This window comes from Cornus florida, unplaced genomic scaffold, assembly GCF_030987335.1.
Source record: "Cornus florida cultivar Cherokee Brave unplaced genomic scaffold, ASM3098733v1 CherokeeBrave_3.0.0_Hap2_Chr03, whole genome shotgun sequence".
NCBI lineage: Eukaryota > Viridiplantae > Streptophyta > Magnoliopsida > Cornales > Cornaceae > Cornus > Cornus florida.
The window spans coordinates 3,287,560-3,313,684 of record NW_026775573.1 but is presented as its reverse complement, the minus strand read 5'-3'; the positions used below and the strand labels follow the sequence as shown (position 1 = coordinate 3,313,684).

The 26,125-nt window shown below is 35.1% G+C and overlaps 3 protein-coding genes across 3 annotated transcripts; all 3 read left to right on the top strand.

Moving 5' to 3' along the window:
• Window positions 1-2,948: 2,948 nt before the first annotated feature.
• LOC132299081 (early nodulin-like protein 18) lies at window positions 2,949-4,709 on the top strand. The gene is made up of 2 exons (XM_059795530.1): window positions 2,949-3,344; window positions 4,029-4,709. The coding sequence occupies exons 1-2, from the start codon at window positions 3,143-3,145 to the stop codon at window positions 4,457-4,459; spliced, it is 633 nt and encodes a 210-aa protein (XP_059651513.1). The 5' UTR covers window positions 2,949-3,142; the 3' UTR covers window positions 4,460-4,709.
• Window positions 4,710-6,736: 2,027 nt separating this feature from the next.
• Window positions 6,737-20,090, top strand: LOC132299080 (calcium-dependent lipid-binding protein). The gene is made up of 12 exons (XM_059795529.1): window positions 6,737-6,979; window positions 7,056-7,185; window positions 8,738-8,839; window positions 9,274-9,324; window positions 12,367-12,487; window positions 13,641-13,762; window positions 13,911-14,009; window positions 16,744-16,824; window positions 16,930-17,012; window positions 17,617-17,842; window positions 19,218-19,382; window positions 19,590-20,090. The coding sequence occupies exons 2-12, from the start codon at window positions 7,081-7,083 to the stop codon at window positions 19,944-19,946; spliced, it is 1,512 nt and encodes a 503-aa protein (XP_059651512.1). The 5' UTR covers window positions 6,737-6,979; window positions 7,056-7,080; the 3' UTR covers window positions 19,947-20,090.
• Window positions 20,091-23,067: 2,977 nt separating this feature from the next.
• On the top strand, window positions 23,068-25,462 carry LOC132299079 (receptor-like serine/threonine-protein kinase At2g45590). The gene has a single exon (XM_059795528.1). The coding sequence runs from the start codon at window positions 23,275-23,277 to the stop codon at window positions 25,291-25,293; it is 2,019 nt and encodes a 672-aa protein (XP_059651511.1). The 5' UTR covers window positions 23,068-23,274; the 3' UTR covers window positions 25,294-25,462.
• Window positions 25,463-26,125: the final 663 nt, after the last annotated feature.

Below are 26,125 nucleotides of genomic sequence, written 5' to 3'. Positions count from 1 at the left end.
TTTTATTTAGTATTTAAATGTTATATTAGAGATATTAGAGTTTTTTTAAAAATTTAAATTTCAAAAAGGAATCCTAAACTATCTAAACTACAGTTATAATTATCTTTTATAACTCACGCTGTATCAGTTCTACAGAGATATCATTTTGTAAAACAAAAAAAAGAAAGAAATGAAGAGAGAAGCGTGAGATATAGAGAGTGATATTGACGTCTGTAGTAGCGTGAGATATAGAGAGTGATATTGACGTCTGTAGTAGTCAGAAGGAAAGATGGTGACCGAGAAATTGCCTAGAGAAGAAGGAGAAATTATATTTCAATAGTCGATTGTCTGGAAAGGAAGGTGAAACGAAATTTGAGGCAAGTTAATCTTGCATTGTACTCTTATAGATATTTGTAACTTGCTTTTGATGAATCTTGTATGTTTTAATAAATAGTAGGAAAAAAATATTCTTAAGGACAGTGACGATTAGGATAATATAGTTGTATAGGTTGTTGTCTTGAATTTAATTGGACGAGATTTATTTATTATTAAAGATTAGATAAAATTTAATTACAGGAACTTTGGTTATTGGTTTCTTTAAATTTGTAAAGATTGGTTATGTTACTATTATATTAGTAAATTGAAATATAAGTCTACATGTTACGATATATTGATCTCACCAAAATAATCAGAATGATTATTAATATTTAGTTATTGTTATGAACAATTTGTCTGATGTAGTCTATGAGATATGGTTCGAGGACTGGATCATAGAATTATAAATTGTCTATTATGTATGTTAACTTTGGATCTATATATATACATGTATGTATAATTCATGTAGGCATGTAGATGAAAGCAAGCATCTTTATATGGATATATGTATATATGATTAGAAACGAACATGTGAATTAGGAATTGAAGCCTTGTCTGCATTTTTTTTGATTGAACCGAAATTGTACGATCCTAATCTTGTTATATAAAATAGTTGATGATCCGAATCAAAGTCCCATAATTTAGGTTACTGATGATACAGGTTGATAGATAAATTTCTTAAGATATTGATTGGATTGCTGGTACATTATGAGTCTAATTGGGATGGAATGGTTAGGGTGTAACTTTGAATTTTTCTTAAATTTAATCTAGTATGCCTTTAGAATTCTTAAGTGATTGTATGCATCGGATTATAGTTGGCAGTAGTATTGCAACTTGATTAGGATTTTTATATGATTTAATATTAACCAATTTGAATACTCTTACTTTTTGGTCATTCTTACCTATATATATATATATATATATATATATATATATATATAACTTGCGAAAATTGAGTTTAGAGACTGTCTGTTTGTGATTGATATATATAGAGAGTATTGCATTGTATACATGATTACTTTGGTTCATGTCAATCACGTAGCAGGACTGGATAATGCGTGCATCAATGGCATTTGTTTATACATATGTTTATTTGATATTTTATACATCTGAGTTTAGCCCATAATTACAGTGACTTGTACGCACGTGATGGCTGGGTTAGATTGCAAGTTACTCTTATTTTTCATATTTCATTGATATTGAAAATAAATTGAAATAAAATACAATTTGATTAAAGGAAATAAAATAAAATACTATTTCTTTATATTTTATTATTATTCTTTTCAATTGATTTTTAAACTAAAGGAAATAAGGAAAAATAGTATTCTTATTCTAAAAATATTAAGTGTGTTTGGGTGTATTACTTATTAATTTAAATTATTAATTGATAATATATTTCGTAATTTATCATAATTAATAATTAATGGATGAGTTTGGATTAGTCGAATGGGTAGTCAGGGTTGACCCTATGATGACTTTTGGGTATGGTCAGGGACCTACTTATTTGGGAGTGCACTACCCTTTTATTATGGCAATGGGTCGAATGAGCCCTTATTGTGTGGACGTGATCATGAATCATCTGGGGAGTAGACGTACAATCCAGCCACACGTGTGTTTTCGGTAGTCAGGGACTATACGAATTACATCACTTTATTGGACAATTTACTTAAAATAAATGATGGTTATTTATTGAGTTTATAATTAACTAGAATATACATATTTAATTAATGAATTTATTGAGTTGCTTATATATATGGGAATACAAGGTAAGGTTAGCTTGCTGAACGATGATTGTGTTTAGCATTTCTTGCTGAGCTCACTCCATTATCACATTTCAGGTGCTCGTAGAGTAGGAACGTGATGGTGACACGTGACGGGAACGGATTTTAGCTCGTTGTGCATTGATTTAGTTTAGCTCGGTTTTCCTTTATTATGATTATTGTAATCAAGTTAATGTTTTATGAAATTTTATCGAGTTGATTCAGTGGTCATAGATGTTTTGTTTTACTAGAGGGAATTGCACCTTTATTTATGGATTTGTATAAAATTTGTCAGACTCTCATGTTTATTAAATTGAATGATGGGATTCACCGTAGTTCTATTATGGAAAATGTATGTTGAGAATTGATGAAAGTTATACCTTAGATTTTTATCTTGTGTTAAAATGTGGGGTGTGACAGATTGCATCGTATCAAATTAATTATAATTTATAAAATTTCTAAATTATCAGATTTAATGTTTTAATACATATGGTAATTATTTAAATTTAGATTAAAATAAATCTAATTATTTGAGATGAAGGATTGTTAATATATTAAATGGTGCGCTAAATAAATTACATAATAAATAATTATTATATTTAATCTAATTCAATAAATAATTAATATAACATACAATATAATAAACATATATATATATATATTTATTTATTTAATAATACTAAATACCCTTTAATCTATATTGGATTTGTTAAAAATTGTCTCACATCACCCCTGTAGTCCGTTTAAGCCCGCTTAATTACGATTTTTTGTTTATCCAATTTATGCTAAAATTAATTTTCGAAACAAAAACAAAAAATAAAAATAGGATCAGACCTATGATGCCATGTGCCCAAACACAAAAAACGGCACACTCACCTTCCTGGGGCTTCGTAACATCCATTATTCAGTACACACCGTCCCTTATTAATACCTTACCCCCGGTTTGATAAAACGCGTCGAATCAGTAATCACAATCATCACCCACCTCCGATTTCAGATCAAACGATCCAAATCTCAGCTAACCGGCCATGGCATCGGCGACGACGGCGTATCTGACGGTCATGGCTCTTTTGATCACTGCAGTTGCATCGGACACCCCTGCAACCGCATACACCAACCACACTGTTGGTGGCACAGCCGGGTGGTTCTTCAACCTCTCCGCCAACTCCTCCGCCACCAATTACTCTTCTTGGGCCGCCAATCAAACCTTCAATCTCGGGGACTTTCTGAGTAAGTAAATTCAAACTCATAGCACACTTTTCTCTTTCATAAACTGTTCGTTTGGTTACCAAGAAAATGGAGGGGAAAAAAAGGGGGAAAAAAAAAACCAGCTTCTGATGTGGTGGTCGAAAATCAAATATAGTATATTTTCGCCATGTGCTCGGTCGAAGATTAAGCGTGAGTGTTCATTGTTTGGTAACCGAGAAAATGCAAGGAATGAAGAGAACAGAAAGTAACTTTTGATTAGCTAATCCAAGCATCAATTTTTATTTCTTAATATTTTCAATTAAAGTCGAACTTAATTTACCCCTGTTTGGTTGCAAAGAAAATTGAGGGGAAAGGGAAAACGTAAATTTAGCTCAGTATAAATGCTTCATTCCTTCTCGCGATTAATCTTTCTATTTTCTTGGATTTTAAACTGGATATCAGATGAGTCTTATTTCCTCCTCCCAAATTCTTGAACCAAACAGAGCAACTCTCTCCGTGTCATATGCAGTTTTTCGAATAAAATACACACACATTGTAGAACCAGTTGAAATTTGTACTTTATTATTGATACCTTTCTTTGCTAGCTGTATCAAGACCAATTCAAATCACAAGTCAATTATGAATTGGTTAATTTTCTCAACAACCAAACAATAAATTACTTAATCGTGACTTTTTTTTTTTAATCTTTTTCCTCGTGATGTGTAGTATTCAACACGAATACGAATCTAACGGTGATCCAAACCTACAACGAGACGACCTACCGAAGCTGCAGTATCGACGATTCATTGGATACCGACACGTTCCAGTACAACGGAGGGAGCAACCAGTTCAGCCAGGCATTGGCCATCGCCGTGCCGTTGACCATCAAAGGTCCGAACTACTACTTCTCCGACGCCGACGACGGCGTGCAGTGCCAGAAGGGCATGGCTTTCGAGATCACGGTGAACCAGGGGCTCGGCCTCCCACCGAGCCTCAACCAACCTCCGCCTCCGCCCTACGTGGAGCCTCCGTCGTCGAATGATGCTCTATCGCCGCCTATCACGGTTGTCGGCAACCAGCCGAATGGTGGTAGTGGTGCTAACGTGCGCTGGGTTGTTTTTGTTCTGTTATACGGAGGTGCTTTTTTGTTAGTGTGAAGGTAGAAAAAGTAGACCCTGTCATTTTGGTGATTTGGTGGGCAACTTTATAATTTAAGTACATGTGTCGGCTGGTCAGACAGGGAGATATAGTCAAAGTTGTTTGGATTTGTGGGTATGTTTGGTTGCGGAGATAATGTGATATTTCTCACGATTGATTTTCTTGTTTTTTTCACTAGAAGATATATATTTTTACCAGGGAAAAAAAACCAATGGAAATGATATACCTCATGCTTAATGGTTTTCTCAATTTCTTGGTGCACTCGTGTATTAAATTGCTTTCTCCCCATCGAAACTAAAAACCATATTAGTTTGCATTAAATTTGGGCATTGAGTATTTTTTTCTAGGGATTAATATATATTTTTGTCCCGCAAGTACCCGTCCTGTTTAAATCGGTATCGGGCAAGAACAAGAATTTTTGATCGGGTAGATAAACTCACTTAAAATCGCCCCAATACTTACACGCACTCATACATTCATTTTTTTGCCCTTTTAAGGACTTAAATTCTCATCATTTATTTTGAAAAAATACTACTGAGTCACACTAGGTAAATATGTTACCATTAGTCTATAATTTTTTATTAATTATGTATGTTAATCATGTATGTTACTGTTAGTCTATAATTTTTTATTAATCATGTAATTTTTGTGATTAGATTCTTTTTATTGGCTTATCCCAAAAGCCTAAAGTACGATGCAAAAATATTGTAGTTACTAGTTGCATTGTATTTTATTACATAATTTTTATAATATTTATTATTTGAACAACTATCTCAACATTTACAATTGCATTTTCGTCCCACTCACTTTATACATATTTCTCGTTCTAGTGTTAGGTGGCCTCGTGTTCACATTCACGATTTATGTATTGGGTTGGTGTAGAAATGCAAGACTCAGACTTTTAATTTAATTTATTATTATTTTTGGTTGAGAATGACAATGTAATAAATCAAAATGCCATTTTGTTTCCAACTACTTTAAAAGCCCAAACAAAACGCGTGAAACAAAAGCCATTTGGACAACAGCGGACACAATTGGAAGTTGAGAGTAAGTACAAAGAATTTCTCACTTTCATAAAGTTCTATTAGTAATTATAAAGTGAAAATTAAGGCCTCTTTATAGTTCTTTCGTTTTTGTTTTGTTGAGCCATTCGAAAAATATATAATTGATTCTTTGACTTAAATTTCAAGTTTGCAAGAGCCTAATATGTGAATATGTGAAGCTTGTCAATGGCTGTATGTGTGACTTTTACCTTCACAAGGACTCCAGCTGATTCCTTCAATGGTGATAAAACATATTCCATACTTGCACAAGGCACAAGCTGTTATCCACTAGTTTTAAAAAATGATGTCTCAAATGGTAAGATGCCCGGCTATTCCTAATAAAGACTCCAACACTTACGGGATTATCTTAATAAAGACTCCAACACTCAATTTTTTCTTTAAAAAGAAAAGACTATATCATTTGAACTAATACTTATAGGTGCTAGTATTGAGGAAAAGATCTTTTTATTTTATTTTTAGGAAAATATATATATATATATATATATATATATATATATATATATATATTGAGTAACATGAAGAAAGAATACTTGTAAGAATATATCTTCAACAAATTAATCTATTTTTATTTCGGTCCCATTGTTTCGAGGCAAAACATTTACCTTGCAAACCCTTTTACATTTTTTCCATACTTTTCTCTATTTGGTTTTTGAATATGAAAGACAAATAAAAAAATAATTACAATACTTGAATTTGTGATCTTTGAATGCACTGCACTCACTGGTGCAGATATTGTGTACGTAGGAATACTGAGAATATAGTAAGCTTTTTCGTATTTGAATTCGAACAAATTTATTAAAATATAAATTTTATAGAACCAACGACAACAAGAAACTGTTAAAATATATAAAGATTTTTTTTTTAAAAACAAATTAATTAGTGATTATCTAATTTGAGACATAAAAGGTACAATTAGAGTATTTTCCCAAATGCTCACAACAGACTAAAATTATCTTTAGTTCCCAAGTTAATTCACTGCACACTCCAAAAGTGAAAAAGCCCCAATCCAATCGTATCTCAAAAATCAATTTATATACCCCTCTTTTGAAAAATCTCTTATCCTTGTGAACAGAGACAATAATATCATTATGACAAAAGTCAGGGGTGTAACTGCAAAACGAAACGGACGTGCAATGGATTTCAATCCGGAAATTTAATGCAGTTTGATAGTTGGAGGCAAGGCCTACCAGTCTTTAATTGTAAGGCCTTTTTACACAATTCTTGTGGAGGGAATGCCCAGGACACGAATTCGATAGCGACGTTTAGAGAGAGAAAGAGTAACGTTTAGAGAGAGAGAGTAACGTTTCGGGAGGTATTATTGAGGGAGAGAGACAAAAGTGAGGGTTTGATAACGGTTGACAGGGAGTGCCTAGTCCATTTGGTTTTCTCTCACATCGATCCGAATTGCTCGTATCGTTTGGGTCAGTGTACTCTGTATTCCTCTTCGAACTCAGTGTAAGTGTCTCGCTCTCTCTCTGTCAATTTAATGTCGACTTGTGATTTGATTTGCGTGTTCATTTGTTTTTCTCAGAAATATCGATACAAAATCTTAGAAAATGGGCTTGATTTCTGGAATTTTCATGGGGACGATCGTCGGGATCGTGTTGATGGCTGGTTGGCGTCATATGATGGGTTATCGAAGCAACAAACGAATCGCAAAGGTATAAGTATCAGTGACGATTTTGCTCTATATCTATATCTATATATATTGTCTATCGCTACTCTCTCTCATCAAAATTTTCTATCAATCTGTCATTTTGTTTACTTCTAGTCAAATTTTCATCAATTTGTGATGTTCTTTACTTGTTCAATTGAGATATTTGGCCTTCGCTGTTAAGTCGTCTATGTGAGTGATGAGAATTGTACTCTATTTCTATTGCTTGCAATGCAATGGTTCAATATCAGGAGTATATTTGTCGCTGTTACTTCAAAGATAAAATTGATAATTATACATAGTGATGGATTGCCAAGACTTACTTTATTTTTTGTATGCCAAGAGAATGTCAGGAAATAAAATGGACCTAGAAACGTGTTTGAATTTTTTCCCCGGAGGTGATCTTTTTTGGGTGACAAAAATCTTTGTTGATGGGACTTCTTTACCACCTCAGTTAGGATTAATTGTTGTTTTGACTGCATAAGTTCTTGCCATTCTTCTAGACAAGAGTATGCAGTACATTAAACTGTTATTGCAATATAAGACTTGAGCAATAGATGTGACGCTCATAGATTTTGGACTAGGAAAAAGCCAACTGCTGCTGCACTGGTTGATCTGCCAACTAAAAAGGATACTTGTTTTAGGATTGTTCCATGAGAAGAGGTTTATGCAGTAAACAATAAAATATCTATTTAAACTATTTTTGACTGGATTTACCTCAAGTATTTGATGATATCTCTAGGAAGCAATTCAATATCAAAAAGGGAGGAGGGATTCTTTTGTCATAATATAGTGAGTGGAAGTCCTGTGAATTGGGATTTGCCATTAGATTCTGATGATCACTTTGAAGATTAAAATATATTTCCTGTGGAAATTTAGATTGTATTGTTGTCATTTAACAGTTACTGGAAAGAATAACCTCTGAATGTTGCAGTAACACTTCATGAAGGAACATGCTTCAAACTTGAGGATGAAGTCATTTTGAATAAAATCTCTCCCAAAATATCTGCTTATGGAGGGAAAAGTGAAAAAAATTAGATTTTGTTTTGTATGCTTTGAAATGTAAAACAAGTAAATTCTTTTTTATGAGAAGAAATTCAGAAAAATTATTACTCATTAAAAAGTGGACTAGGCGACGGTGGGGAAAATTAGTGAAAGTTGCATACAGAATGAATTTTATTGGACTTTCTGACCTGCTTTTTTCTTCAGTCCATGACTAGTACCAGTTGTTATGCAACTTATGCTTATGAGTTATGACTCTCTTGTTCATATTGCTTGATCAATCCTTCTTATCTGATTGCTGACTCCATATCTGTTGCGGAAGTACCATTATCAGAGAATTGTTGATTAGGGTTTTCTGGCCATATACATTAGATGGGTTCATACTTCGTAGTTTTTAATAGTTTATCTAGCAAATATAACGTTAGCAAAATTGATTTAGTTGTTGTTGCTTCTTTTTTAAGCAAATACTTCTTTATTTGTGATATGCATTCATTTTCTGGATGACCGTTGCTTATTATAACTGTGTAAATTCGTCATTTTATTCATTTGTCTGACAGGCAGCTGATATAAAACTCCTTGGGTCCCTCAACAGAGATGACCTGAAGAAAATTTGTGGTGATAATTTTCCTGATTGGATATCTTTCCCTGTTTATGAACAGGTTAGCATATTTTTTGTCTGTTCAGTTACCTATTGAAGCTCTGAATGGAATTCTCCCCCCTTTCCTTTTATCTTCTCCTACACAATCATGGCCATTTACTTTATTTAGTCTGCCTCCAATATTTTAGCTACTATAATCATAATGATCCGGATCAGATCTACTGGTTGTTGAACCTTGCAGTGTCTAATATTGGTTTGTTACAGTGATGAATGTGTTGTACAGTTCTCCAAATCGTCTTTATTAATTTCATTAAAGCTGGAGTATCACAGAGTATATGTTTTTAAGCACGAATGGTGAAAGATGTTGCGAAGCCTAAATGAATTACTTTATGAAATAGTTTAAGAGATGTTCATTCCGTGAAGTTAAATTGATTTTGTTGGTAGTGAATGTATCACGTTAATGCCCTGTTTTCTTTTTGTGGCTCTCTCTTTCAGGTGAAATGGTTGAATAAGCAGTTGAGCAAACTGTGGCCATATGTTTCTGATGTAAGCTTCTCTGCTTATTTTTATATGATCTACTTTTGTGTGTCAATTATACAATACCACTTGTAATAGAATGAATCCTTGTAAGATAGGGCTATATTGAGGGTGTCGAACCTCAAGGATCGTGATGGTATTGTCAAGTATAAAATTAATCCCTATTTGATTTAAATGAAAGATGATTTTGTGATATCTTTATTTCTAACGCAATTTTGAAAACAAATTAAACTAAATTATCAAAGAATAAGATCAAGTTAAGAAGGACTTAGGGCTTGACTTCACTGCTAACCTCGTATTATGGTCAATTGTCTCAACTTATCGGGGAATTTACTCTTTTGTATATTCGGGAATTGAATGACTACAAGCACGTTATAATTCAATTAAAAAGAATAATTATGAATAAACATTAAACCATAACCCATCTCTGGTTGGCATGAATTGTGTACCTAACTATTCTAATATATGGTGTGGTACAACCGGTCTTCTTTTAGCATGGATTATTAAAATATTCACTCACACATTCATTAAGTACCATTGCATGATCACTACTCCGATAATCACATAAAATAGAAGTTTGATTTCAATTATAACGAGATCAATTCTAAGACGAGATTAATTTCATTAAAAATGATTTTAATCATTAAAAACCCAATTACTTAGTACAACTAAGTCAATTGCTCACAATCATGCAATCAATATACATAAGTCATAGAAAACCCCCAAAGTTAAGGACAATCAAACCATGCTACTTTGTCTAGGGTTACATCAATGCCCTAAGAGATGATTTAGTTACTCATAGAGATGAGAGATAGCATCGTTGTTGTTGCAGAAATCTTCTCCATGGATTGCAATTCTTCTTAAGATCGTCTTCTTCAATCTTCATTGAGAACTTTGAAAACCCTAAGCCGACAACGAGCTCCTCTTTGCGTCTTCTCATCTTCTTTTATAGTGGAGATCAAGTCCCAATCCCTATTGGATGGGTTTTACAGCCTTTGGGGATAATTAGACCCATAAGGAAACAAAGTATAAGAGAATCATAACTTTCCCGCAACTTTTGGAAACTTCTAAGTGTCTTGTACTCGAACTTTCATCTTTAGTGCTCGAGCTTTGGCTTGTGCTCGATCATTGAAAGGCAATGCTCGAGCTTTTGAGGTTTATGCTCAAGCATTAGACTCTTGTGCTCGAGCTATTTTATCCGAGAAAACATGGCGTCTTTTGGTATTCCCCAGGTATAATTATGCTCGAGAGCGCTCGAGCTTTCAACCCTTGTGCTCGAGCCATTTTCCAAGATTTGTGTGGCGTCTTTTTATCTTCCCAGGAGGATTTGAGCTTGAGAGTGCTCGAGCTTTGGATGGTTGTGCTGGAGCTCTTGATGGCAATGCTTGAGCATATGAACAATTAGCCATTTTTTTCCTTTTCTTTGACAAGTGTACGAGTATTGAGAATTAATGCTCAAGCTTTTGGAAATGCTCGAGCATTAGGGAGCTGAGCTCGAGCTTTAGGGCACTTTTTCCTCCAAATCTTCCCGGTTGAATCCTAAATTGACTTGGAAGGTCCGGAACATCTCCTTAAGCATTGGGAATACCAGTGTAAGCTTCAAATCCATAGAATTGTCCATCTCTTCGGGTAAAGACCTACAAATGGCAAATAAACAAAAACAAACATAAGAACCGAGATATAGGTATTACCAAGGCATTAACAAGTGCACGTTTGAGGGCTCGAATATGCAAAAATATTCAGCGCTTATCATGCACATAATTAATAGTATAAGATACATGATACTTATCAAAAAAAAAAAAAAAAAAGTATAAGATACCTGATATTTATTAGCTTTAAGAAATGTTAATGGGATAGTGTGAATGATCCTTCTGGTCCTAGTGAAGATTGGTATTCTCTGGTGGCACCTTACCCACCAATCTCAAAACACAAATAACTAATAATTAAAGCAGAAACGTATTTCCTGTGGTTATTAGAGATTATTACACTGTTTAAACTGTACATTATTTTTGTCTTCTTTCAATGAGATCTATAATTGTTCTTGCAAACTTTCTTTATAAATTTCTCTATAAATATTACCTATTTATACTTCTTTAAAGCACTGCATTATAGCCTTCATTCACTGAAAACCTCATCCTCCTCTACCCCCATTTCACGCTGCAAAAGAGTAAATTACACTGATTTCCTTTGAGGAGAAGTGAAGTTACATGGACCTCCTTTATGTTTCAGAAGTTACACTTACCTCCCTTGTCAGGAATGTGGCCTCTACTATATCATTTCATTCCCAAAAGCAAGAGTAATATTGTCTGTCTATTGGTTGTTGCTTTCATTTTCTAAATTGAAATTGTCCACTAAGGGGTTGCTGCATTCTATAAAGCACTGCATTATAGCCTTCGTTCACTTAAAACCTCATCCTCCTCTACCCCCATTTCACGCTGCAAAAGAGTTAATTACACTGACTTCCTTTGAGGAGAAGTGAAGTTATATGGACCTCCTTTATGTTTTAGAGATTACACTTACCTCCCTTGTCCGGAATGTGGCCTCTACTATATCATTTCATTCCCAAAAGCAAGAGTAATATTGTCTGTATATTGGTTGTTGCTTTCATTTTCTAAATCGATATTGTCCACTAAGGGGGTGTTGCATTCTTGAAGTTAGAGGAATAGAGAAAAGAGGAAACAACATAAACATCAACAATATGCCTTGCACTAGAATTTAATTTCATTGCAAATCTATTGTAAGTAACATTATTTTTCAATGTCTATGTGCTTGTGTAGAAAGTTTAAACAAAGAGATAATTTTTTTTTTTTTTGATAAGTAAATAAAGAGATAATTTGATGAAGAAATTTGTGCTTAGAGGAACTTTCTGCCATCATCTAATATCTGATTAGATCATAAGATCTATTAGTGCATCATTGCTGTAATCTATTTCATTTTTATTTTGGGTTACCAGCAGTCCTCTTGTTTTTACTTCAATGGTTCAAATTTTAACTTACCCCACCCCTCAATCCAGAAAGAAATCCTAAGAATGTTTGTTGTCTTCATTTTCAGGCAGCCACAGCGATAATAAAAGAATCTGTTGAACCTCTGTTGGAAGAGTATCGACCTCCAGGGATTACTTCCTTGAAGTTCAGCAAACTGACTCTTGGAACTGTGGCACCCAAAATTGAAGGTATGTATTAACAGGCAGTCATTTTACAACATAACAATATTTTGCTTAGCATATGTAATACCTGGTTCCTTATACTCTTGCATACATCACGTCCATGAATGGCCAGCAAATCTACCATTTTCATGCAAGTTAAATTTAACTCATGCTACCGATTTAGGAAAAAAAAAAAAAACTCATGCTACCGGTATTTGAGATTTATTTAGTAAATGATGCATGGCAAAAGTTCCTGTAATTAGTATCTTCCATCACAGGGTTATGCTTTTGACACCATTGGTTGGCCCTGCTGCAAGTATTTTGATGGTTCTCTGTCAGTCTCACTTGAGAAAGATGTATTTCATTCTTCTAACTTCTTGAATGTCATTAATGTAAAGAATGTAGCCTAATGGAGTATCAAGATTTCTTGGGCTTTGGATACCTTCTTCATAAGGTCATATGATTAATTGCTTTTGCATTCTCAGTTTCGGCGAGGCTTGTTTTGGTTCGTGTGGATTGGCTTTAATCAAGAGTCCAACTAACCTTGACCTAGACCCACTTGTAATGAACTACACCAAATCAACCTAGAAAATGGTTCTGCCTGTTTAGCTTGGCTATTGAGTTGTGCTGCATATAGCTTTATCTTATTCTCATTTTAAAGGAATAAAAAGAAGGCAAATTACATATATATCAATGTCAACTCAAGATTTAAGAAAAACATGAGGCAAGAATAATTAAGAATTAGATCCAAAATTTTTTTACATCACGACTCTGTTGACCTGTTCAAATATTTCCACTGTGTTAGTTCTCCATGCTTTTGTATATTTCTTGTGTGAGTCCAACTAACCTTGAACTGGACCCACTTCTTATGAACCACACCAAATCAACCTACAAAATTGTTCTGCCTGTTTAGCTTGGCTATTGAGTTATGCTGCATATAGCTTTATCTTATTCTCATTTTAAAGGAAAAAAAAAAGAAGAAGGCAAATTACATATATATCAATGTCAACTCAAGATTTAATAAAAACACGAGGCAAGAATAATTAAGAATTAGAGCCAAAATGTATTACATCATGACTCTGTTGACCCGTTCAAATATTTCCACTGTGTGAGTTCACCATGCTTTTGTATATTTCTTGTTATTGACATTTTTTGTGCGCCTAATTGTATAATTAATCAGGTATCCGTGTTCAGAGCCTTAACAAAGGTCAGATCACTATGGATATTGACTTCCGATGGGGTGGTGATCCAAACATCATATTAGGTGTTGAAGCTGCACTTGTTGCTTCAATACCCATTCAGGTTGGTTTACTAATTGTTTAGTTTTTATTTGAATTGTTTTTCTCTCTATTTAAGGTTCATTGCTTTTTTATTGTTATCATTTTCTACTTAAATCATATTATATAGAACAATATTGCTTTTTATAATGTCATCGCACTATTGGTTGTAGTTCAAGGACCTTCAGGTTTTCACTGTTGTTCGTGTTATCTTCCAACTTTCTGAAGAGATTCCTTGCATATCTGCTGTCGTTGTTGCTCTGCTTTCTGAGGTATATCTTGAGCTTATTTGTTGTAGTGCTTGCAATTTGGTGGGTGAAGACTTTCAGTTATTTTCAGTTGTCATTAACTACATGCTAGTTAGTTCAGTATGTATATGGTAAGATGCTACATTGTCAGAGAGTTGAATATGATTTAGATATACATTTTTTTTAGCTCACAAAAAAGTTGGGTTTCATGGATCTGGTAAAATACGATAAATGCCCAATATATAAAACTCATATATGATGAGTTTATGGTTCAAATAAATGGTTCCATGCTAGGAAGCACAGATACAGATAGGACATGGGTACGGCGATATGGCATATCTGAAAAAAAGGGATCAGGTATTGGTAAGACACTACAATGAAAAAATAATAAATTAGGTTTTTATATATACAAAAATTAAATTTTGGTCTTTTTATTTTATTTTATAATATTATGAAACTAAATGCGATCATTAATAGGGCTCTCAAGTGAATCTGTGCATTTTGTTAAAAATTAAATCTAAATTAATTTTTTTTTAAATCCAAGGCATACTTCTTAATAATTGAACTTCTTAAACTGTGAGATCTTTACTCAAGGCTCTTATGTGACAGAGTATGAGCAGTGACTTAGACCTTGGGGGGGGGGGGGGTGGATTTGAATTTTAGTTTGTATCCGTATTTCAAATTAATTCATTACATCCACAATAATGCACAAATAAAAAGGAAAGTAGAGCAGAGACACCAAATTTTTACGGGACATAGCTTAGTTAGAAACAATCCACCGTATGAGAAATTTTTTACAACTAGGTTTACAGTTCCCAAACCCTAGAACCGTTAGTTATCTATTGACTTAGACTGATGCTAAACTTTCCACTCATGTCTCCAGACCGTCCGTTTGCTCGTCAACTAACTTGCTCCTCACAAATGCGCTTCTCCAATAGTTGTTCATTCTTTTGCTCAGAAATCCAATCGGTTGATTTCTCCATATCTTGACAGCTCTCACGCTAATGGGCAACCTGCTCTTTCTAACATATGTCTATTGGCTTAAACATATGTCTACCTGTTTAGAGCATATTTTCATATAAAAAATATAGACAAACTTAGTTATCATGCACAAGAAAACTTTATTGTTATCAAATAACGTAACCACACTTTTATAAAAACACACGACTTTACAAAATATGAGTCGTAGTAATTAAGTTTATTAAAAAATAAAAGTCAAGACAAGTTTAATTCACTTTTTAACGATTACAAATATCTTAAATTTTGTTTCCTTGTATGTCAAAGTAAACTTAATAATCAACTTAAACTAAAGTGATTTGAGTCTCGACAATGTTCATTTTACTAAATTATCATAGTTATCAAGATACCTAAATATGAATTCAGACCAAATCATCGTGTGAAAGAAATTCAAGTAAAATTTTCAACTAGCTCTTTTGAATCTCTCTGTGTCTGTTTTTTTTTTTTCTCCAAACCTTGACGAATTTCGTATTAATGGGCAACCAGCTCTTTCTAAAAAAAAATTCTATAATTATTGTGATTTTAGTCCTTTTCAAAGTTGGATATGCATCGACACTTCTCTTCTGTAAACTCACTGATACTATTTTATTGTCTATAACATCAATTTATTGTCAACTGTGTGGAACAAAATATAATAAACTTAGAAAAAGTTAACAAGTTCACACTGAAAATCAATTGGCAGGCATATTGACAAAACTATTATACCTAAGTATGAATACCTTGGAGACGTTACAGGGTGTGGCTGCTTAAGATAATTAATGTTCATTCTTTTGTTTAATTGAACAATATATATAGTGAGGGTTTTTTTTGCACTAAACCCACATATATATATATATATATATATATATACTGTATTTGTTTTATTTTACTCTCAGTCTAATGCATATGTGAATACTTTAAGTTGTTAAATATCATAACTGAACTAAGATGACAATACACAAGACAAGCGAATGATATGGAAAGAAGTATTCAAATGATCTTTGGAGTTAAGTTGTTTCGTAGTTAATTTACTTTTCTTCCATTAGATTTAGATTCAATGGAGTTTATCTTGTAAAACACATGAGCACACTAAACAGTGTTATCTTGGTAATGGAGGGAATTGAGATGAACATATGCAACAGAAAAAGGAATATGTTTAGTCATAGATAGCATTTGTTTTATCACAAAACATAAACATATTACTTCAAAATTCAAATATACAACTATTTTACCACTTCAGACTTCAGTAGGAAATCGCCAACGCAAGACTCTAATTTATAATTACTTACCAAAAAAAGACTCTAATTCCTAACAGAACCTAAATCCACCTATTTCAAATCCTTCAATCAAATGGAGGCTAAAGTTTGTGGATTTATTTTGCGATAGGATTGTTGTTTGGCTATGATTGACTAATTTATTATCCTTCTAAAAATGTACTTCAGATATAGAACCGATTTACGATTTTTTCCCACTTAATATATGCTAAATGACCATTTTTATGGTTTCAGTAAAATCTTTTGAAGTTTTTCCTTGCTGAATGAAGTTATCATTTTGATCTTTATCCTGATAATCAAGTAACTTGTTGGTGTTATTGAGTATGATGTTAAAACTTGCAAATATTAAGTTTATGAATGTAAATCTCGGATTAGAAGTGAGATGGCACTCTGTTATACAGTGAGCAAACAAAGCTACATTGTAATTGTTAGCATTTCTATTACTCACATTTACTATTGAAAGGACTAATTCTCTTGTGTTTAATCAGCCGAAGCCTAGAATTGATTATACTCTGAAGGCTGTTGGTGGAAGTTTAACTGCCATTCCTGGAATATCAGATATGATTGATGTAAGTTTTGATTAGGGTATCAAAATGCTGTACCGTCATTATTTGTGTGAACTGTTAGTTATTGGTGCTTAAACTCATTTGTTTTCATTTTGTTACTTTGGTTAGGATACTGTAAATTCAATCATTACAGATATGCTCCAATGGCCCCACAGGATTGTCGTTCCAATCGGTGGACCTATTGATACAAGGTATTTGTGTTCTTTATTTTGATTCAAGAACTGTTGTTTCCTGACGATTCTTGTTTCTGATTATTCCTTTTATTTTACATCATCAGTTGAGTAATGTGATTATACAAAATTGATATATAACTATATGTGTTTTCTTCTTTCAATCCCATGTGGTTACTCCAACAGAAAATTGGTAAATAAGGGAACTTCATCTAAGCAGCAAAATCTGGTATATTGACTATGAAGCTCAATGTGATGCTAATTGGATCACACTAATTCTCTTATTCAATTTGTAGTCTTTGTTTATCCTTAAAAATGATTGAATTAAAGTAATATTTACTAGTAGTCTTAATTTATATAACTAGAATGTGGTGGCTGCATGCATGATACACTCGATCACTCCCATTCATGATAACTCCCACGATGCACTAATTTAGTGAACTAAAGCAATAATTTAGTGAATATTGCAAAAAATGCAAAAATGTACAAAAATGTATTAAAAGCAATTGAACCCTCTCTTCCTTCCTTTAGCAACACTTTTTTTATTCTCTTTACGTGGGAGTGATTCACAGCACCATGATGGGAATATGGAGCTAACTATCTCTTCTTTTTGTCTGTCACGCAGTGAATTAGAGCTTAAACCACAGGGCAATCTTACAGTAACAGTAGTGAAGGCAAATGATCTGAAGAATATGGAAATGATTGGGAAATCTGATCCTTATGTGGTTGTGTACATCCGACCATTATTCAAGGTCAAAACAAAAGTTGTTGATAACAACCTGAATCCTGTTTGGGATCAAACATTTGAATTGATTGCAGAAGACAAGGAGACACAGTCGCTTATTATAGAGGTTTTCTTCTACTATACCCTTCCTCTTTTGCTTGGACACTCTCTATTCTCCCTATTGCCAATTCTAAGTATGGTGCCTCACTATTGATTGTCAAGTAAAACAGCCTCAGTGTCTCCGTCTCAGGTGTTTTTTATTTGTCTACATTTTCTGTAGTTGATATTGTGCTAAATTTAAGTAGTGAAAAAAGGGACGAATATAAAAATAAATTAATTAAACCTTATAGGAATTGCATTTCAGAGAGCAAGTTAGATATGATGGCTTTTGTACGTAATGATATTCAAGTACCTACACTTGATAATCCTTCCTTGGCTAAGGTAGGCCTCTCAGAACTTTATTGCTGTGAACTGAGGGGAGCTGAAGGATGGTGGGAGCAATCACACAGGTTAGAACTTTGGCTGGGTTAAGTAGTGAAAATTTAACACTGAAAATAAGAACTTTGATAAGAGTTTCTGATGTCATGGAAAGCACTTTTGTGGTTTGGAGCCAGGACTTGGATCTTTGTGGCAATGACTTAGACTCGAATGTTTAGATAGTTGCACAGCATTAATGAGCAAGGTTGCTGAATATGGTTTATTTTGACTTATCATTAAAAAATTACCTTGCTATAGTGAAAGTCCCGGAAGAGAAGTTCTTTAAAATAATTTGTAATATCCTTTGCTGTATCCTTATTATTTTTGGGATGTTTTCTTTGACTACAGTTCTGTCCCACAAGCTGTAACTGTTGGTTTTCTGTATCCTTCCTTGCAATATTTTCATACCTTGTAAATCCTTGCCATGGTTTGAGGTTCTGATTACATAATCTCTCTCTCTCTCTCTCTATTTTTTCTTCAGTTGTTGAAATATTTATGGCATTCAGGCTATAGATTCTCTGTATGGTAAAAGCCATTATCCATAGTGAGTGCCGCCAGTGGGTTTTGGAATGGATAATCTTGGTATAGTCCTAAGCTTTAGCATTATTTTCATGGAGTGGGCTGTTCTCATGGTCAAACCTCATGGTTGGGCCTAAAGCCTGAGCTTTTGCAATGACAGAGTGACCCGCACTTTCATAAATTATGTAGGTAATATTCTTGGGGAGCTAAAACAGTTGTCTATCACCGTTTTACATTTGTGTTGATAAAATTGTTTGATTCTTCAAAACTTGTGGTGAGGCTTGCATTTTTTTCTTTTTTGCCTTCTCCCTCTTTTTTGTGGCTTAGGCCAAGATATTTTAACATTTTCTGTATTGCAGAGTCACAGATAAACATTGGCCATGTCTTACTAGTTTCAAAAAGCTGCTCATGTTTTTAACTGAAATTGTCATTTGATCCTTGAAACTGCCAAAAGGTTCTAATTGTTTTTACCCTGATACGCGCATGTTCACGGATCTTTCAAACAGGTTTTTGATGAAGACATTGGGGGAGACAAGCGACTTGGAATGGTGAAATTACCTTTGATTGAGCTGGAAGCTGAAAAACTAAAAGAGGTTGAACTAAGACTGCTACCGTCATTTGACATGCTTAAAATAAAAGATAAGAAGGATAGAGGAACTGTTACACTTAAGGTGCAGTATGGTCTTTCCTGTATCTTTTTATCAACAATTGTTCTTTCCTTTATCTTATTTGCTTGATGACATAGGGTCTCCTTGCTTTTTATATGCTGAAAAACTTGTGCTAAAATTTCATGGCATTGCTTCGCTTCTGTATTTGATATTGTGCATCTCAAGAAAGCATGCACTTCTTGTTGCTTAACTAGGAAAACGGAATTTCAGGTGCTGTATCATGAATTTAACAAGGAAGAACAACTTGAAGCTCTGGAAGCAGAGAAGAGGATCCTAGAAGAGAGAAAGAAACTGAAAGAGGCAGGAGTTATAGGGAGTACGATGGATGCTGTTGGTTCTGGGGTGGGGTTGGTAGGTACTGGTATCACTGCGGGCGCTGGGCTGGTGGGAAGTGGCATTGGTGCCGGAGTCGGGATGGTCGGGAGTGGCTTTGGCGCTGTCGGCAGTGGCCTGAGCAAAGCAGGAAAGTTCATGGGCAGGAGCATCACCGGGCAGTCCAGCAAGAAGAGTGGCACTTCAACTCCAGTGAATTCTGTTCAAGAAAATGGTGGTGCGAAGCCACTCTAGTGTTAACACATGTCTATTGATGAATTGTTTGAATTAGAAATTGTATTTTAGGCTGTACAATTCGATTGAGATAACAAGTAACTAAATTGCTCATATTTTTCAGTATTTCAGTTTGGAAATTTATTCAAAAATGGTAGTTCTCAAGATTTGTTTCTCTTCTGTATCATCATGAAACAAAGTATGGCTTCTATGTTCCTACTTTTTTTCCCAATATTTTGGATGGAGGACTATTACACTCGACGATCTATTATTTTTGTTATTTCAATTGTTCGGTGTTCAACATGGACAATTAAAATAATATGGATAAGGACAGCTGTCTCATTTCAAAGCGCTGGAATCAATAATGGTTTTATAAAATCATTAAGATTTTACTGTGGAGATTCTCAAATGTTATGAAGTTTGGCATAAAGTAAGAAGGAAAGACAATCATAGGAAATTAACTCTTACTACATGCTTGGTTTGTGCGGGAAAGCAGTATGATGTGAAGTAAAAGAATGTGGAAAGTGAAAACTGGACTTTTTTATCTTTTAATTTACTTTATAGAAATGTGACTGAGGGGAATTTTTTTTTTGAATGACGATTTAAATATCGTTGATGTATATTCTGAAAAATAATTGACACCGCTTTAAATAATTGACACTGCTTTAAATAGACACGCCTTCAATGATGTTAATACGCAAAACAATTAATAACCGAGTTTCGAGAAGAGTCAAATGGTAAAGTCAAATGAGTGAATGACAAATATTAATAATGAAAAATTAGATAAGGTATGCTTGATATGGTGGGCTAAAAGGTATGCCTAGCAAGTAATTAACCTCTAATAAAAGTTCCACATGATTTCAATTCAAAAGGGCACAGTTAAAAAATAAAAAATAAAAAAAAATTTAAGAAGAAAAAAGAAAAGAAAGAAAATTGAAATAAATTTAAAAGAAAAACAATTAGAGTCTGATTCAAAAAGAGAAATTAAATTTTTTTTTTTCAAGAATTGAAATTTTAAGGAATAAAAGAAGAAAAAAGTTATAATTTTAGAAATTAAAAAATTTAAGGGCATTATATATAATTTTCGTACATACTTAAAAAAAAATAAATATAAAAAAATTATATATATTTTATTGGGAGGACCAGGGGCACACGCCTCCGCTGAGCCTTCCGTCCCCGATATATTAGTTGCCATGAGCCAAAATATAGTATTTGTCTCCTTTTAAACAAACACTCTATGGGTTTTTTATATAACTACTAGGTAGTACTGGGAACAGCGTAAGATAACATTAATTTGTTAATCCATCATGAATGGATATTATGAGTGTCTTGATGAAATTGAATGACCTCAATCCATTCAGAGCAATTATAACTCTATATTATTTGGAGAATTTTGTTTGTCATAGCACTACTTCATTTCGTAGTCCTTGGATGATTAATGTTACAATAGTTAAACGATTTTTTTGTGCTATTCCAATATGTAGTGGAGAAGAAGGAATAATGTGTAGTTTTCTTTAGAGATTTCCTTAAAAAAAAATTAAAATTAAAAGAAATTACATATTCTTTGAGTTGTTTATAAAAGATATTCGGTAATAAAGATGATATTTTTCTAATCACATAACTTTAAACTTGATACTTTTTGAGACACTAAAATTAAATTCTTATTAATAATTATTATAAGAAGTATCAATAATTATTATCAATTCAATGTATAGTGGAGGAGTATAGCTAGCACTCTCTCTAAAGTTTCTCTAGTCTGTTTTTTAAGAATAATTTTTTATTTTTTTGAAAAATTAAAGTAAAAAAAATTGTATAAAATTTTACTTAATGAATAATTTAAAAAAATTATTTTATGAAAACTTATAATCAAGAAGAATTTATTAGTCAAGTCAAATAATATGCACATTCAATTATATATATATATATATATATATAGTCGTTGTTGCCAAGAACTTTTTATTGGTCATCTTCAAAACAAGGGTAAAGTGCATTAAATCCCCCTGAATTATTAGGGTATGTGTAAGAAATCCTCCTGAACTATAAAAGTTGCAAAAAACCCCCCTGAACTATTGGTGTATGTGTAAGAAACTCCCCTGAACTATAAAAGTTGCAAAAAAAAACCCTGAACTATTGGGATATGTGCAAGAAACCCCCCTGAACTATATATTTTTTTACAATTTACCCCATCTGCGCGAATTGATTGACTGAAAGGGACGATAAAGCAGAGGAATTTGTGGCTGGGATCGGAGTGGTAGATGTTGTCTGAGGAGTGTTTGGATAAGCTAAGAAATCTGTTGCTGGGATCGGAGTGGTAGATGTTGTCTGAGGAGTGTTTGGATAAGCCAAGAAATCTGTTGCTGAGATCGGTGGGTCTCCTGTCATAGTTCTATCATAGCCGTTGCACCACCCGCCAGATCCGTCGACCATATATATTGCACTTCTCTGCACCGTTGCGTCAGCCCATCGCCGTCACTGCCTTGCCCGCCGTTCAGCTCACCTTGCTCGCCGGTCCATTCCACCGTCAATTCCAAGCTCGTCGGCCCATTTCGCCATCTCCATAGCCGAGCACACCGCCGTCTGTGTTTTGAGCACACAGTCGTCCACAGTTCACCGCCGAGCCCCTTTGAGCTCGCCGTCGCCTCCACAGTCCAAGACCAAGCCATCCCGCCGACCTCGGATTTCTTTGGTCTCTTCTCTCTCTCTCTCTAGCTCTCTGTTTTGGGTTGTGTTGGGTGAAAAATATCTTTTGACAGAAAAAAAATGTAAGAAGTGCATAAGTTAAAACAATGCGGCGTGTTATAAGGGTAAACTAGTCTTTCAAAATTTTTGGTGCCGGAAGCTGATGTCATGGGGTAAATTGCAACAAAATTATAGTTCAGGGGGTAAATTGCGACAAAATCAAAGTTCAGGAGGTTTTTTTTTATAGTTTAGGGGGATTTCTTGCAAATGACCAATAGTTTAAAGAGGTAAATTATAACAAAATTATAGTTCAGGAAATTTTTTTATAATCCAGATAAATTTTTTACAAATGACCGATAGTTCAATGGGTTTAATGCACGTTACCCTCAAAACAATCGCTATAATTGTTATACCATCAATAGTCTAGTACTAGTGTGTACATAACCCCATTAGGAAATATAATAATAAGACAGTCTCGTGAGTATCACTTTCTGTTGTGTTGTGCAGCTTAGAGAGAGAAGAAGAAGAAGAAGAAGAAGACGACGAGAGGATAAGCAGAGCAAACACTGGGTTTTCCTTCTCCAACTAGTCTCTTTCCTTCCATATTCTCTCTTCTCTGCAAATGCATTTCTAACATTTGCCCCCCATCTTTTTCCATTTTATTACAACCATGCCCTCCCGTTTCACAACACCACTCCCAGATTTCCCGGCGACACCACCACCGCCGGATCCACCCAACCACCACCGCCACCACCACTCCAACCTCATCCCAGTCTTCGTCGCCGGAATCCTAACCCTAACCTGTCTCATTTTTCTTGCAGTGTTTTACCGGAGGCTGTCGCGGAAGCGCACAGCTCCGGCGGATCTGAAACCGCCGCCGCACCGTTTTCCTTACTCCCTCCTCCGTCGCGCGACCTCGTCGTTCTCCTCCGCCAACCGCCTCGGACAGGGAGGGTTCGGGTCTGTGTACAGAGGAACCCTCCCGTCCGGGAAGGAGATCGCTGTCAAGCTCATGGACGCCTCCGGCTCTCTCCAAGGCGAGCGAGAGTTCCACAATGAGCTCACGCTCGCGTCCAGGATCGACACGGCGAGCTGCGACCACGTCGTGTCGATCCTCGGCTTCTCCTCCGACCAGCGCAGTCGCAGTCGGCGGAGACTGATGCTAGTCTACGAGTACATGCCGAATGGTAGTCTACAAGAGGCATTGTTGCATCGGAAGTGTCCGGAGCTCATGGATTGGAAGAAGAGATTCACAATCGCCAACAACATTGCCAGAGGAATTCAATATCTTCACCACTCATGTGATCCACCAATCATTCATGGAGATGTTAAGCCCTCGAATATTCTATTAGATGCACATTTCAATCCGAAGATCGCCGATTTTGGGTTGGCTCGGGTGCTCACCGGAGATGAAACTGTTGACAGCTGCTTGGTGGAGAGCAAGAAGAGAGAGGGAATGGAGATTGGTGAAGATAATGGGTCAATACTTGAGGAGACTGAGAGTATGATGAGTTTGATGACTACAGAGGAAGTAGTTGTGAATGTGGATCTGTCTCCGGAGAGTTGTATTGGGGTAATGGATGCAGATGGAGCAGTGTCGCCGGAGATGAGTGCGGTGGATGCATCGCCGTCAGAGGGTTTCGACAAGACTAGTGTTTCAGAGGGTTGTTTGGACAGGGTTAGTGTTGATAGTGGTAATAGGAGGCTTATCGGGAGGAAGAAGAGTGGTTCTGGGAGGGATTGGTGGTGGAAACAGGACAATGGCTGTGGAGGGTCGGAGTCCGGGAGAGTGAAGGACTATGTCATGGAGTGGATTAGGAGTGAGATAAAAAAAGAGAGGCCCAAGAGTGAATGGATTGGAATGCCTAGCTTGGTGGAAGATGGTACGAAGACAATGAGTATGAAAATGGAGCAAAAGAAGAATCGGAAGAAGTTGGAATGGTGGGCTTCGTTGGATGAGGGAAGAATTCGGAAGGAGAAGAAGAAGAATAGAAAACCGAGGGAATGGTGGAAGGAGGAATTTTGTGAGGAACTGACAAAGAAGAAGAAGAAGAAAAGAGGGCTTCAATCAGGTAGTGAGCGTAGTGGCAAAGAATTGTGGTGGCAGAGGGATGAGGATTTGGCGCCAGAGAGAAAGAGAAAGAGGAGGAGCAGTAGCATTGATTGGTGGTTGGATGGTTTAAGCGGAGAGTTTCGAATTGGCAGAAGAAATAGCCAAGATTGGACTAGTGGAGATATCCCCAAGAGTGGAGGTATTAGTAGCACACCTAGTATGAGAGGAACTGTTTGTTACATTGCCCCTGAGTATGGTGGTTGTGGGCAGCTATCTGAGAAATGTGATGTGTATAGCTTTGGTGTTCTGTTGCTGGTTCTGGTTTCGGGGAGGAGGCCACTCCAAGTTCTGGCCTCTCCAATGTCAGAATTCGAGAGGGCAAATCTTGTTTCGTGGGCACGGCAGCTTGCCCACAATGGGAAGCTCTTGGATCTTGTTGACCCTTCTATTCAGTCATTGGATCGAGAACAAGCACTACTCTGCATCACAATTGCACTCCAATGTCTGCAAAGATCACCCAGCAAACGGCCTACTATGAAAGAAATTGTTAGTATGCTCTCGGGCGAGGCTGAGCCACCCCACCTGCCATTTGAATTCTCCCCATCACCGCCATGCAATTATCCTTTCAAGTCCTGAAAAAAATCCCTGTGAGTTTGTCAGAATTTGACTCTAATTTCATGAACAGTATAGTGCACTTTTTAGCACATTTTGTTTTCGGCGTTTTTATTTAGCATGTGGATTCACTAAGGCTATGACCTTAAATACAGCGGAATGGAAACATATGATTCATGTTACGGATCCCAAATAGTTGGAAAAATGCTTGGTGGTGGTGGTTGTAGAAAAAATGAAATATATATATATATATATATATATATATATATATATCATTGGGTTTCTTGACCGTTGGCATGTAAGTTGACCTTTTTGGTGTCATAATTTAGGCACAAACTAAGTTGTCCAGTGCTCCCACAAATAATTGAATTTTAAGTCGTATACATAATGGTAATGGTATAAATCTGCGACATTTGCTTTTGCTTTTTAAGCGGTGAGGCCAGCTTAATCAACAGATATACTTAGTGCCTTGAATGAGCTTGCTTTTCATGGCCTTGGAACTTTTTGGGCCCCAGAAAATATTTTCTTTTTCATTGTCAGCTAACTTTCAAAAGTAGAAAAGTTGATTTGAGGCTAAAGTGAATAATCTTAATTTCAGTGAAAAAAGAACTGAGCTGTGTCCCAATCCCTTTCTTTTGTGAAATGATTATAGAGACATATTGGAAGTGTTTATACAGACACACACACACACAAATGCATGCTGGAGAGAGCAAAACAAAGTAAAGTTGGGAAACCAAATGGGAGAAAAAATGGGCACCACTTGACATCTTATAGATTCTTATATATGCATAAAAAAGAAAAAAAAGTATTGAGATACTTGGTATCAGTATGATGGCTAGAAACCATATAAAGGATA